The sequence below is a fragment of the Sander lucioperca genome, chromosome 21 (assembly GCF_008315115.2).
Source record: "Sander lucioperca isolate FBNREF2018 chromosome 21, SLUC_FBN_1.2, whole genome shotgun sequence".
NCBI lineage: Eukaryota > Metazoa > Chordata > Actinopteri > Perciformes > Percidae > Sander > Sander lucioperca.
In genome coordinates, this window is record NC_050193.1 from 16,639,945 (window position 1) to 16,654,192 (window position 14,248).

Here is a 14,248-nt window from a genome sequence, read left to right on the forward strand (position 1 = left end):
GTTAGTCCAAGAGAAGATTTAACAAGTTATTAAACGCCGGAAAATGTGTATGTTTTTTTAATGAGTATGTTTATTTGGAGCGATGACGTCATCGGAGAGAGAAGGGGGGGGGGGAATGGACCCCGCGTGACGTCAAATTGTAGCGCCTGAGACGGGTTCGCAAAATCAATACGAAAACACCGGAGAGCTTTTGTCTTATATTTGTACAAAACAGAGCAAAATGCCCAAAGTAAAGAGGAGTCGGAAGCCACCTCCGGACGGCTGGGAGCTCATTGAGCCCACTTTGGACGAGCTGGATCAGAAAATGAGAGAAGGTAAGCCGCTAGAAGATGACTTCCCCGATGCCCCTCACAACTCTCGGCCGTCGGGCTGCAAACACACAGCACGCAGGTTTTGGTGGTGAAATCATTTCACCAGTCCCTTCGCATTTTCTTTCAACGCTGAAAGATCCCCGTCTAGTTTGATTTTACAACTGGTTTATCCTTAAGTAGTGCTGGCGAACGAGGTTCGGCTGACATTTTGGAAATGGATACACGCGTTGATAACACGAGACGAGTGTAGGAAACTTGTGTTAATCAACTAATGAAAAGAATAGCTACTGGTGGAGTGGTTGGAGTTCAATTACATTTTATTTACAGCGTCAAATCGTAGCAGAATTTATCTCAGAGAGACAGAGACACCGAGAGAGAGAGAGAGACCGAGAGAGAGAGACCGACCAGAGAGACCGAGAGAGAGAGAGAGTCCGTTTTCCGTCTTAGCGGCGCCAGTAAACTGCCGTGACCTAACGTGACACACACAGAAAGTGGAAGGTGTGTGTTGTTGCCAGAAGACACATTTAGTTTCAAAAGAAGCTGGAGGCAGCAAAAAAAACACAGCTGGCTGAACTATTTAAAAATGGCGGGTTTGTTCAGGACACCCCAATCTGTCGCTTTCACGTCACCTTTTGGTATCGGCTCAGCTCGCTTGGAACCTCGACTGAGGGAGGTACTAAAAAAAAGTACCTGTTAGCAGGTACCAGGGACTTTTTTTGGTAATGGAAAACCAAAAAAGCCCAGTCGAGCAGGTACCATGTAATAGAAAAGCGCCATTAGTCCCCCAAACACAAAGCCAGGTTAATACAGAAAAGTGTTTTTCCCCAGAACTTGACTGACCTCACCTTTGGGAAAGTATTCTCATTGGAGTGGAGCAATGATTTTATTTTCTGCTTACCAAAGCTAACTTTCCTGATTTATTTATTTTTTTCCTCTGTGTCCCAGCTGAAACAGAGCCTCATGAGGGAAAGCGAAAGGTGGAGTCCCTTTGGCCAATTTTCAGGCTGCATCATCAGCGGAGTCGATACATCTTCGACCTCTTCTACAAAAGGAAAGCCATCAGCAGAGGTAGACCGTTCCCCCTCTACCCGTTGACCTACTTCATGTCTGTTTCCTCTTCATTTTTTCTTCTTCCTCTTCTGTTTACTTCAGCATTTAATATAATCCTTTCTCAGAACTCAGTATGACATATTTGGTATCCGTTTGAATAACATTTTATCTGTAGAACATAAAGTTTAAGTCTAATGATTTGCCAAGATTTTCTGCAAATACATCTCATACTTCCTGATTTCCCCATATGAGAATTCAACATTTCCGGAGTCCCTAAGACTTTATCTAAGATGTTTGTCCAGTGCTTTTGCCTTCTGCAAGAAGCGTTTTCCTTTCTGAGTATGAAACCCAATCATATTTATACTGTCTACTAGTTGCCAAACCAGTGTTGTCTTCCTGTGTGTCTCCTGTCAGAGCTGTATGAGTACTGTATAAAGGAAGGCTATGCAGACAAGAACCTCATTGCCAAGTGGAAGAAGCAGGGCTATGAAAACCTGTGCTGCCTGCGTTGCATCCAAACCCGAGACACCAACTTTGGAACCAACTGCATCTGCAGAGTCCCCAAGAGCAAGCTGGAAGTTGTAAGTCTGACAGCATTTAAGTGATTCTCACTAATAAAGTGTGCATTATTAGTATTAAAGTAATCTATTTTAACAATCCAAGTGAGAGCTTGTATTAAATATGTGTTGTAAGACTTGGGTTGCCCTTACTTTATTCCTGCTGTTGTCTGCACAGACATGAGTGCAGACAGTACAAATACACAGCATGGCTGGAAATTTCAAAATATAATAAAGAAACATAAATAAATTGCATTTGGCATGAATTGCAGATTTTTTTTTGTTGGGTGAACTTAAAGGTGTTCGTGTTTTTTAGGCTACAACATTTTTTGTCACATACAGCAAACATCTCCTCACTATCCGCTAGCTGCCTGTCCCCTGAACACACTGTTAAAAACGCAGTCTCTGTAGACAGCCCAGGCTCCACAAACGGCAACAAAAACAAACTGCTCCAATCTACACCACGAAAATACTTTGAACGTCAACAAGAAGTGACGTCACCCAACATCGCTTAGAGCACCTTTTAACAAAGGCCCAAATAAGTGGGCTAAATAGTAGGATTGGGCATCGAGAACCGATTCCTACTTGGAATCATTTCAAAAATGACGATTCCAGTGGAATCGTTTCTTTATTGGAATCGTTTGGAGGGTTTGGTTTTAAATCTCATCATCGGTTCCAAATTTAACCCTTGTGTTGACTTCGGGTCACATTGACCCGTTTTCAATTTTTGTTTTATATCAGAAAATATGGGACGTAGAAATAAGTGCTGAAAAAAAAACGTTGGAAAAAGCAAAAACAAACTGTGAAAAAAAGGCTCCAAAAACATCTTTTTTCAAGGTTGACGGGAAGACAACAGCACAACAGCGGCCAGGCGCTTGTTGTGTTGTAGCCTTGGAGCACAGTAAGCGGCGCTCTAGTGTGCCTTTTATTTTATGTTAAAAAAGCCCGGTAAAACTGCAACCCACCATTGAATCAAAATAAAACTTTCCTCTTATTCATGAAATAAGCATGTGACCCGTTTCAACTCCACCCCTCAAAGAATCGGAATCGAGAATCGATAAGAACCGGACTCGAAAGGAAGAATCGCAATTAAAATCCCAACGATACCCGACACAAAATAGACAGAACGTGCATTATTACCCGAATTTCAAGAATTAAAAAAGATTTGCTCAACTGTAAAGATTGGAACAGGTTCTAAATGCACTGATTATAAGTCAAACACTTCAGCGAGTGCCAGTTGTAATATTTTAAGAAACAGGATTTAGGATTTAGAAATGGGATTGACATACAGTAAGATGGCCTCATCATTCCCTGTGTTTCCTGCTGGTCTAAATTCTGCTCTTTTGTTCCTCTCTGCAGGGAAGGATCATTGAATGCACCCACTGTGGATGCAGAGGGTGTTCTGGCTAAGTGCAGTTTTTGGACGTCCAGTCTACTTTCCGTTGGGCTTCGGGCTCAGCCAGCCTCCATCTGTGTACTCTGACAACCCCACGGCAACATTGTCTTTATTTTAGTCACCTGCATCGGAAACAAATCACTAAATCTTTACCATCATCATCCTCAGTTGTCCTCATAGGGGTCAGTATTTAGTACTTCTGAACACGGGAGCAGAGGAGAATATGCTGAGAGGGGCCATATTGTATTACTTACATTTGTTTTTCTGTGTTTTTTTTATACCTAACGGATGCCCTCAACTCCAAAAGCTCTGAGTAGGAAGGGGAGGTTAGATGTTTCTGGATCAGGCCTGTCATTCCAGCTGTTCATACCCACTGTGAAGCTCATTTACTAAATTAAATAAAATCTAATGTTTCTTTTCATTTAAAGAGGGCTAGGTAGGGAAGTGAGTTGTGTTTTGAAATGTCAGTTTTAAACCTTAAAACCTTTTCTTCATCATTGTTCTTGTAATGTAATTTTCAATAAAACAATTCTGATTTACCTGCTCTTACTTTTTTGTATTTTATGATGCTGGTAAAGTGTGCGATCCAAATTCGACTCAAGTTTCATCGTTCATCTCTAAGCATAATTCATCTTGATAACTAAAAAGGCCATTGTTGACTGTAGAGTTGGATTGTTATATACATCTCTAGAAGTTTAAGAAGAGTAAATAAGTGTAAATCACTAGAAGGTCGAAGAAGTTTTTTTTTTTTTAACATTTTAAATTAAAAAAAATTTCTTCTACACATTTTCAGCGCTTATTTCTACATCCCATATTTTCTGATATAAAACAAAAATTGAAAACTGGTCAATGTGACCAGAAATCAACACAAGGGTTAAACGTCTCAATATTTTTAATTTATGTCCGGATTTCTGTTTTGATCTTTATGAGGTGACCTCTGCACATGCATGGGCGGCTGTGGCTCAGGTGTAGAGCGGTTGCCTACCAATTGGAAGGTCGGTGGTTCGATCCCTCGCCTTGCTGTCCCATGTCGAAGTGTACACTGAACCCTGAATTGCTTGCAATGTTGCGCCATCGGTGTGAATGTTTCTGATGAGCAGGTGGCACCTTGTACGGCAGCCGCGGCCACAGTGTATGAATGGTGAATAGTTCCTGTACTCTGTTAAATATAAATACAGTCCATTTACATGCTCAGTTCCTTATGAAGCTGAGATTTAGGTGTTTGAGGAAAAAGCCAAAATAATGACATTGCTATGTTTTGACTAAAATATTTGCCTTTGTATGTCTGAGCAATGACATGACTACAAAAAAACACAATTCTGTTGAATTTTAAAAAGTAAATAATCCCAAGTGCAATCGTCCATGTCCCCTGTTTAAAAAGCAGTCACTCGTGGCCGGGTTGGCTCAGTGGGTGGAGCGGGCGCGCATGTGCTGAGAGGTTTGTGCCTCGATGCAGAGGTCCAGGGTTTGGGTCCGACCTGTGGCGATTTCCTGCATGTCTTCCCCCTCTTTCTCCACTTTCTCACCTAGCTGCAAATGGTGGTCACACCAGATACTGACAGGTTATCGGACCCCTCCCAGACCCCGCTTCAATACAGTAAAAGTGCACATTTTAGAGTGGCCTTTTATTGTGGCCAGCCTAAGGCACACCTGTGCAATAATCATGTTGTCTAATCAGCATCTTGATATGCCACACCTGTGCTGTGGATGGATTATCTCGACAAAGGAGAAGTGCTCACTAACAGATTTAGACAGATTTGTGAACAATATTTGAGAGAAATAAGCCTTTTTGTGTACATAGAAAATGTCTTAGATCTTTGAGTTCAGCTTGAGAAAAAATGGTTGCAAAAACAAGTGTTTATAATTTTGTTCAGTGTATTTGCATTAGGACTTACAGCTGCTCCCCTGACAATGTTATTGTAAGAGTGTTGTTTTTTTTTTTGTTGTTCTTGTGTGATTAATTTACTGCTTCTTCAGTCCACTACCTTGCCTTCTCCAGCAGGGCAATTAGTGGTTTTCACAGATGAGCATTTATTATTCATGACACCTCAAATGCTCGCACATCCGTCATCGCTAAAGCAAGTCACACAGACACAAGTCTGTTGGGAGTGTTGACCTTTAATGATGATCTCACTGTGAGATTCACCACCATCACCTAACGCCTGCGTTACCCATGACAAAAAAAAGAGAAAAAGATTCAAATAATTTAATGGATTAAATCAATAAATCAACATTTAACATAAAAGCGTCGAGACATTCATAACGTGCTTTATTAAAATCACTGGCAACAACGCAGTCTCGTCTCACAGCCAGGGCCGAAGCGAGCACGACGCCCCTCATGGTGAGATACAAAAGGCGGACATGATATGGCAACATAAGGACACTGAGTGACGACATGTTAAGCACACTGTGGTATGGCTTATTTAGATTACATTCACCTTTTTGCATTAGAAGGATAAAACCTTTAAAAAAAAAAAAAAGAAAAAAAAAAAGAAATTGCTGTAACATCTTAGCAGTAAAATGTGTTATTCAAGCCGTTAAAAAAATAAAAAGACATCACGTGTGGCAAAAAAGGGAATATCAAGTACCAAACTGAAATAATACATTGGGTGGAATAAAAAAAAATAAATGTGAGGTTGCTGTTAGTTCAAAACATATGCCTTAAAATCAAAATGGGTCTTGTTCGTAGCAGGAAGGACAGCAACCATTGTTTAACCTTTCAGGTTAAAACTCTGACCATGCAGTCACAAGTACAGTTAACATCCTAGATACAGAATTACAGCTCCATCACTAACGCCACAACATTAGGAACAGTAAAATCTAAAACACCATCAAATCACTTCATTGGGTTTTTACTGGCCGATGTGACAGAACTTAAAAAGATTTCCTACTTGTGAAATTCTCCAGCATCCTCTCCAAAGAGAAAATCGGGGCGTATGCTCATCATGATCGGTCATAATCCAAATTTTGTCCTAAAGCAATAAATACAGACGTTTTTGTTCATTTCACACATCCAGCAAGGGTTGTTCAGAAGACAATAAATAATAGGTGCTAATTCAAGTGTTCAAGTTTAGAGTTTTGCTTTTGATGGCACAGGAAATCCCCCCCCCCCCCCATAATATAATCTATACAAACACAACATCGTCGCTATCCCAGCCACATCTCCTCAAACTGCTCAGCATCTGCTCCCGAGTGAGTTCATCCAAATACAACAAAACAGAAATAGTATCAATACAGCGATTCACCCTGGCACAAGACAGTCTCATGCTGACACCACGACACTCTCGCACAACTTTAAGACAACAGTGAAATTCAATACATTTAGGTTAAGTAGCTTTAACATGTTCCTGACTGTGTGAGTAATAGCCATGAAAAATGCTCGCCAGCCCTTAATAGTGACAGGTTTTGGCTGCCGCTGGCCCAACATGTGTGAGTATGTATCGTGACGACATTATTTCTGGACATGCAAATATCACGTGGGGGCCGACCGGGTCTAATTCATAAAACAAATACACTTCCTCATGCATCACAACCATTAAAAATGGGAATGTTTCCTCCATGCTCTCAAAAAGTGAAATCCACTCAGCCAAAATCCAACATTGTGTCTCAGTTTGGAACAAAATGAAGATTACTGCAGGAATGTATGTTAAATTTGATTCACCCAAAAAAAAAAAAAATATATATATATATATATATAAAAAAGAAAATGGCTTCACAAAAGGGTTTGGGCTTATGTGGTAGTTTTCAAAAGCATGTCACAAAACCAGCTGTAACAAGCCTGTGGGTGCTAATAAAGTTTCACGGGCAGATCCATAGAGACGTGTGTTCTCCACAAGCAGAAAATGGCAGCATATGTGAGACGGTTGAAAAAAACGTGTTTATATTTAGCTGAGATGATATCATAGCTGACAAACTGCTTAGTGATTGGTGGGTATTAACAACACAGAGCTGTGATTGAACTTGTCAGCTCAGACCAGCACTTAAGACACACAGTCATGTTGGATTGAGTTTTCTAACATGGAGAGTGTGTGTGTGTGTGTGTGTGTGTGTGTGTGTGTGTGTGTGTGTGTGTGTGTGTGTGTGTGTGTGTGTGTGTGTGTGTGTGTGTGTGTGTGTGTGTGTGTGGTGAGGGACTGACTTTAAACAGGCCAGCGCAGGTTACATTTCTTTCCATTAGGGTGAAAAAGACACAAATGACAATAAGTGGAACCGACCTTCGTCTGCTCTGTTATGCGTGTGTTCTTGAGTATCAATGTGCTCTGGACCACATATAGGCAAATGTAACCACTCACTGACATTCACCACTCACTCTGTCTCCTTTTTCCTGCACACAGAGGAAAGAGAAAGACTGGAGAAAAAGACAGCAAGGCAGAAAGAGAGATTACACAGATAAAACAATAACCAGTGCAGAGTTTGTCCTGAAACTAAAATTACCTTAGACCTTATTAAGATCACCTTTGGTCCATTAAAAACCAAAGGGTCACAGATGATTTCTGCTAAAACGTGTGTGGAAATCATCCTCCCCATGTAATATCAGATTTTGTATAAAACGCTGGTGGTGTAGTTAAAACTAAAACAAGTTGCTGCTGCGCTGCTCCCGGTGGCAGGGTGCAGGTACTGCTGAGTGATGAGCTGGCTGAGGTAGAGCAGTATCTGGCTGTCCTCCTCTCCCAGCCCCAGCTGCTCCTGCAGGAAGCAGAGACGTCTGCCCTGCACCACCTCGGGCCCCTCCGTGGAGCTGACCGGCAGGTGGAGGTGGTGGGTGAAGGTAAACAGGAAGGCCTTGGCTGCCAGTTGACAGAGCGTGCTCTGTAGGTGGAGGAAGTAGGTGGAACCGCGGCGGATGTAGGTGCGGTGGTCGGCTATGTTGGCAAGGAGTTGGCCACGATACGGCGGACAGCGCAAGGTCTTCTGGTCGGCATCCAGGATGGAGATGTAGCGACTGTAGCGGGACAGCGAGTAAAGCATGCTGGAACCCACAGGGGACGCTACTCTGTAGGGGACAGACAGACAAACACTGGTATTCATTACGACGAAAAGGCAGCTTATATATACACACACATATACAAACGTTCAATATGTAGGTTATTCTCAATGTTTGTGTTGAAATTAATATTTTTTCAATGGGGATTGACATGCTCAGAACCAATTTGGTTTACACATCTCAAATCACCCATATATGTCTGCATGTCCATGTACAGTATAATTTGTTTATGTAAATTGTTTTGTGGCTAGATTTCTGTACAGCAATTTATAATGAATTGCTTGGCTTTGACCATTTTTGTAGTCACTGAACAACTAAATAGCTACACATATACGGATATGTCTGCACAGATGCTCTACATCAGTGTTTCTCAAACTTTTTTCAATATTATACCCCCTTTAAATTGCTTGTTTAAGCCAAGTACCCCCTGACCAGTGCAAAACATTTTTGGTAGAAAAAAAAAAAAGTCTTTATAAAGAGGTAAAATACAGCGCCGGCAGTGATAGATTCTAAACAACAACCTTTTTAAAAAAAAAATAAAAAAAACATTTGAAATGCTACATTTCAAATGTTTAGAATCCATCACTTAATGCATTCATTATTATAGTACAATTATTTTAGGAATTATGCATGATTTTTAAATGAGCATTTTTGCAAAAATGTCACGTACCCCCTGCAGTACTCCAAAGTACCCCTAGGGGTACACGTACCCCCATTTGAGAAACACTGCTCTACATTATTAAGGTAGTGGTGTAAAGATGAAGAAAATCCACAGTTTGATATGTCACAAAAGTGTCATGATTCAGCAAATTTTTAATACAGTTACTGTATGTGAATATACTGAATCAATATAAAAACACCCCAGGGTGCTCTGATCAGATGTAAAATCCACACGTCACAATCCCACCTGACCCCCTCCTCCTTACTCTCTCAGTGCCTCCAACATGTCTTAATAAATAAATTAGTTTATGACGCTATGGCCTCCTCTCTGGTGGAATACTATGGGGCCCACTGTCGTAAGAAAGATGAGTAGACGAAGAGGGTCAAGGACAGGCGTGAGGCTGGAGGTTTAATAGTTGAATAGATGTTTTCGTGAGTCACCGAGGACTGAGTCAGACCAGATGAGTAACAGTATAGTAAGGTGTGGCACAAACTACAAAGAGGAATATACCATCATTTTCAAACTTCACATTGATGGAGACTCTCTTAAAGGGACAGTTCCCCCAAAAATATGTATTTTTGATAAAGAATTAAAAAAAATCCCTCTTTACTGTAGTGCTATTTCAATTTAGATTGTTTTTGTGAGTTGCCCAATGTTGGAGATATTGGTTGTAGAGATGTCTGCCTTCTCTCCAATATAATGGAACTAGATGGCTCTTGGCTAGTGGCGCTCACAAAAAAAAAAACACATTTGAAAAACTCAACAGCAACGTCTCTTTCCAGAAATCATGACCCAGATTTACTCGAGATAATCCCCAGATCTGGTTGTGAGCGGTTTTATGTAGGAACTATTTTATTTCTGCCAAACTACACCCGCCAACTGTATCACTGTGCAGAGCGTACTCATGGGTGAGATATGTAGTTTTGATTTTGGGTTGAACTGTCCCTTTAAGTTCTGTGTACATCAAGATCAATGTTTGGTAATATTTTACTTGAAGGTATCTACATAAGAGTGACATGACACCGTCATGAACACATGAATGAACTCTAACTCTAACCCTAACCCTAACTTGTCATGACAAAAACCGAATGATACTTAATGAAAGAAGCGTTATGTCAAACATTTATGACTTGTTTATAATGTTTGACACGTTCATGACACTGTCATGTCACTCTTATGTAGATACCTTCAAGTAAAGTGTAACCCAATGTTTTAGTAAATATGTTAGTAATATCATCTGTCATCATTATTTGTATAAGAGTCAGTTAAGTGCCTAAATTAGAAATGCAAATTGAAAATACCTTTGCAGTCCAATGAGTTTCCACCTCTGCAGGTCAGTAAGGGTGAAGGGGCAGGACAGCCAGGCTTGGACCCTGTCTCCACACTTCCCAGGAGCCGGCACAAAGAGGGCCAGAGCAGCAACCAGTCGGCGGACTCTCCCCTCATCTGCCCCGAGCACCACCAGGGTTCTTCCGCTCAGCAGACACCACAGAGCTTGCATGGCAAAGGGGTACTGTCGCACAAACTTCAAGGCTCCTTGTCCAGCCTTCTTCCTCTGACGCAGAGTCACAACCCCCCCGTAGCCGAGATCAGACCCCGTAGAAGCGCTCATGGTACAGTCTGACCCATCCTCCGCTGAGGTACGAGAAACTGCGTCTCCAAGGTGCCCCACAGGCAGCTCCAGCCCAGCTGCAGGGCTCTCTGAGCATGGAGAACCCACCGCGTAGTCGTCCTGGAGTGGAAGTAGAGCGTGGGGCTCCTGGTTGACCACCAGTGTTTGACAGGGCTGCACCGCCTCTGGGGCAGAAGCCTCATAAAGGAAACCCTCTTGGGCCATACAGCACGCGGTGTCTAAAGGAACCAACGACTCAGGCTCCATATCACAAGGCCCGTCAGTAAATCCCTCACATTCATCCTCCCTGCTGGCCTCCAGCTCCAACACCACCTCCAGCAAAGACACGGGCGTATCGTCTCCTTCGTCCTCCCCAGCGGTGGTCTCCATCTCTTCGCTGCTGCTCTCCCTCTCCAGGTCAGTGTTATGGTCGGGGTCAGGGGTCAAGTCAGAATCAGGATCAGGAGCTTCTGACTTCCTACTAGCCAGATTCTGTTGCCTCTCTGCAAGATCCATCCCGCTCTTACCGCTGCTAAAGCTTCCTTTGGTCTCCTCCGAGCTCTCCTGGGTCTCCAGAGTCTGGTCTGACGGGGAGGACTCCAGATGGCTCTCCACAAGCCCAAGCTCACTCCCTTGAGTATGGCTGGTCTCAGATGCTGGGTCTAGAGGATCTGGAGGCTCCAGAGCATCGAGCTCTAGAGGTTCTGGTCCTAGCACAATAGGAAGTGGGTTTAAGAGTGTATAGTTATCTACAGCATGGTTCACAGCACAGAATGGTCTTAGTGTTCCCCCTTCATCCTCATCATCATCATCATCACCGAGGTCCTCCTCAAACAGGAAGTTGGTTACTCTCTGTTTCCTGCGTAATGCCCTGTCCAGGCGGCGTGTGTACAGGTAACACAGGTCCCCCCGGAAACTCCTCTCCGTCTTCTTCAGGAGCTCCACGGTGGCCTCGTAGAAAGTAACGTCGCACAGCTCTTGCAGGGTCTTCAGGCGCTTGTCGAAACACTTGGCAGATTTACCTTTGATCAGCTGCGGCGTGTAGGACGACCTGCGTTTAACGCCATCATCTTCCTCCTCGTCCCCTTCTTTTACATCGCCTTCATCATCAACCTGCCCCTTCTGCCCCGTCTCCCCTTTGGCCGTGTAACTGAAGGGGTTGGCAAGCTTGGCATATTTGTCTAACAGCTGCTCACACTCACTCAAGCACTCGGTGATGCACTTCTGGCAGCTCACAACGTGAGGATCTCGGCGCGGACGGCGATGGTAGGAGCTGATCTGCCTCAGCAGGTCTCTGTGTTCATAGATGCTCTTTTCCACATTTGCGAGCTCGTTGGCCTTCTCCACAGCATGAGCAGAGTACATGCACTGAGGCCCCGCCTCTCTCTGCAGGCCCTCCTCCCTCTGCAGCACAGAGTGAGTGTACCTGAAGGGAAGAAAACACAGTTAGCGGTTCACGCGTTCATTCAGGGAAAGGGAATACAGTTATTTATTTTTTAAATAGGACTTTTTCTCCTCAAGGAGGAGCAACATTAACTGAAAAACCACAACGAAAGAAACACTGAAAACCTGCAACATGTGACATGAACTGTGGCCAGTTGTGTTTTTAGCCATGCTAGCAGCACTAGGGATGGCGTCAGGACCCGATCCATACCAATAACCCAAAAACTTGACACAGAAACCTGGAGTCTGGTCAGTTACTGTAGTTCTAGGAGCCATGGCTGGTTTGTGGGTGTCTGGGCACATAATCAAGCTGCCATGTACAGTCTTGTGTGCATTTTATTTAATGGGAACTAAGTACATGAACAATACAAAGAGGGCAGTCGGTGTGAGGTAGGGGTGGGGGGTGAGGGGTCCATTTGGGGCCAACAGCAAATCTTTTACTGTTTTTTTCCACAAATTCTTCTGCTCACTGTATTTTCCTAAAGGATTTGAGGTCACTCATATTAAAATATCAGATACATGTTAGTTAAAAGGTTGGATTGAAATTCTTACTCCAGGTCTCTGAGCTTCCTCTGGAGTTCCTTGGCAAACGCTCTCCTGTTCCCAGCCTTCAGACTCTCAGAGGCCTGGGAGAAGCGGAGGGACAGCTCCTGAAACTGCAGCATGATTTTCCTCTCATCTGCTGAGACGTACGCCATACAGAACGGTCGCACAAAGCCCCTCGCCTCCAGGTCATAGAGCGTAAGGTGATGGACATAGGCGAACGCCCCCTCCTTTGAGTCGCCCAGCACCACCCTCGAGTCCTCCACAAAGCTGAGCCTTGGGTAGCCACTGCCAGGTGGATGCCCCACAAAAGAGGCCTGGTAGTCCACTGACATGATGCGCAGGGAGAAGTAGTTGAGATCGAAGGTGCCGCAGACTTTGGGGTCATCAGGGATGGTGAGGAGAGGCTGAGGGCCCACCTGCTCAGAGAACTCAGAGATGAGGATGAAGTCTTTGGTGAACTTGGCATAGGAGGTTTTAGCCCAGGGGTTGGAGTCAACCAGCGGATGGAGAGGAATAGAGAACTCGTCAGGGAGAGCCCAGGGGTCTGGAGGTGTCTGCCCATACTCATCCTCTTTAGTGAAAGCCACCACGTCAGGTGAGCCTATCATAGTGATATTGTTGAGCAAGACATGAGAAACACAACACACAGTGCAGCACAATGAACAGTCATAAAGCAGGTGTCAGGGCACAGCGGTGGAGGGCAGCCACATGAAGTGCAGTCGGACTGACCATTGTGCTGCGCTGCAGGAGTCCACAGAACAAGAGGCTTGATTTGGGTCAGATTAAATGAATAGACGCCTCGACAGAAATACAAATCAGTGTGTCTGTTAACAAAAGCAATTATCTTGCGCTAATCACGATGATCCGGGCAGGCATCAGAGCATTCATGCTCTGCAGAGAGAAAAAAATATAAAGCAGCATCAGTGAAGCGCCTCTCTCCTTCTGCCCTTCATGTCTTCATGCGTCGTGTCCAGCACGCTACTGTTCTGGGATACAATGCGGGCCGTTGGCGAAACAGAAACAGCATTAAAAAACAGAAGCGCTACATGTAATTATCACATCCAGACACAGACGCCATGTTTACCCAGCTGGCTGTACTCTTATCAGGTGACCAACCCACCTCCCCGGATGGAGAAATGCCACCCTAAAACAGAAATCTTCCATATTTTGTCTACGATGGCTGCAATCTGAAATAAGTACTTGATATGATTATCAAAAACACACCCTAGCATTTAAAGTCACTCTTTGTCAGTTTTCCAGTTTAGGACAAATTGTCTGTTTTAGCAGGGCCATAGCCAGGATTTTACAAACATTGAAGTCATGAGTCTGTCAGTTTTTATTTTTTATTTTTCACATATTGTTTATTGGGGTAGCTGTTCAGTTTTATGTTTGCAAGTTGTTTTTTAAATAGAGTATTTGCATTTGTCCTGAAATTCCTCTAGAAATCAAAACCATGTTTCTAAACTCATTAATCTCTAGCTAAAAGACCTGTCTCAGAACATTGTCTCTCTTTTACCTACTTGGCTCTGGATTAGGCCTACATGCTGTGTTTCTTTGCAGGAAAATTCTTACAGAATTATTAGAAAATATGGACCTGTAAAATGAATTGTGCTTCCTTGTAAAAAATTGTTAACAAGCTAATAATTATATTAGTTGCTTCTGGAGCTAGGCATATAATAATTCCACTA

General features: G+C 43.3%; 2 protein-coding genes across 2 annotated transcripts; one reads left to right on the forward strand and one right to left on the reverse strand.

The window, feature by feature from the left end:
• Window positions 1–91: 91 nt before the first annotated feature.
• Window positions 92–3,853, forward strand: bud31 (BUD31 homolog). The gene is made up of 4 exons (XM_031320729.2): window positions 92–314; window positions 1,257–1,379; window positions 1,776–1,942; window positions 3,278–3,853. Exons 1-4 carry the CDS (start codon window positions 221–223, stop codon window positions 3,326–3,328), a joined length of 435 nt encoding a protein of 144 aa, XP_031176589.1. The 5' UTR covers window positions 92–220; the 3' UTR covers window positions 3,329–3,853.
• A 1,561-nt stretch (window positions 3,854–5,414) lies between these two features.
• smcr8a (Smith-Magenis syndrome chromosome region, candidate 8a) lies at window positions 5,415–13,675 on the reverse strand. The gene is made up of 3 exons (XM_031320655.2): window positions 12,567–13,675; window positions 10,261–11,997; window positions 5,415–8,307 (listed from the first exon to the last, which is right to left on the reverse strand). Exons 1-3 carry the CDS (start codon window positions 13,166–13,168, stop codon window positions 7,848–7,850), a joined length of 2,799 nt encoding a protein of 932 aa, XP_031176515.1. The 5' UTR covers window positions 13,169–13,675; the 3' UTR covers window positions 5,415–7,847.
• Window positions 13,676–14,248: the final 573 nt, after the last annotated feature.

Bases quoted from the DNA above. Each gene is read 5' to 3' on its own strand.
- bud31 (XM_031320729.2), top strand. From the start codon at position 221: ATGCCCAAAGTAAAGAGGAGTCGGAAGCCACCTCCGGACGGCTGGGAG. The intron at 315-1,256 runs GTAAGCCGCTAG...TCTGTGTCCCAG, and splicing joins GGATCAGAAAATGAGAGAAG to CTGAAACAGAGCCTCATGAG. The intron at 1,380-1,775 runs GTAGACCGTTCC...GTCTCCTGTCAG, and splicing joins AAGGAAAGCCATCAGCAGAG to AGCTGTATGAGTACTGTATA.
- smcr8a (XM_031320655.2), bottom strand. From the start codon at position 13,168: ATGATAGGCTCACCTGACGTGGTGGCTTTCACTAAAGAGGATGAGTAT. The intron at 11,998-12,566 runs GTAAGAATTTCA...TCTTCCCTTCAG, and splicing joins AGGAAGCTCAGAGACCTGGA to GTACACTCACTCTGTGCTGC. The intron at 8,308-10,260 runs GTATTTTCAATT...TGTCCCCTACAG, and splicing joins AAACTCATTGGACTGCAAAG to AGTAGCGTCCCCTGTGGGTT.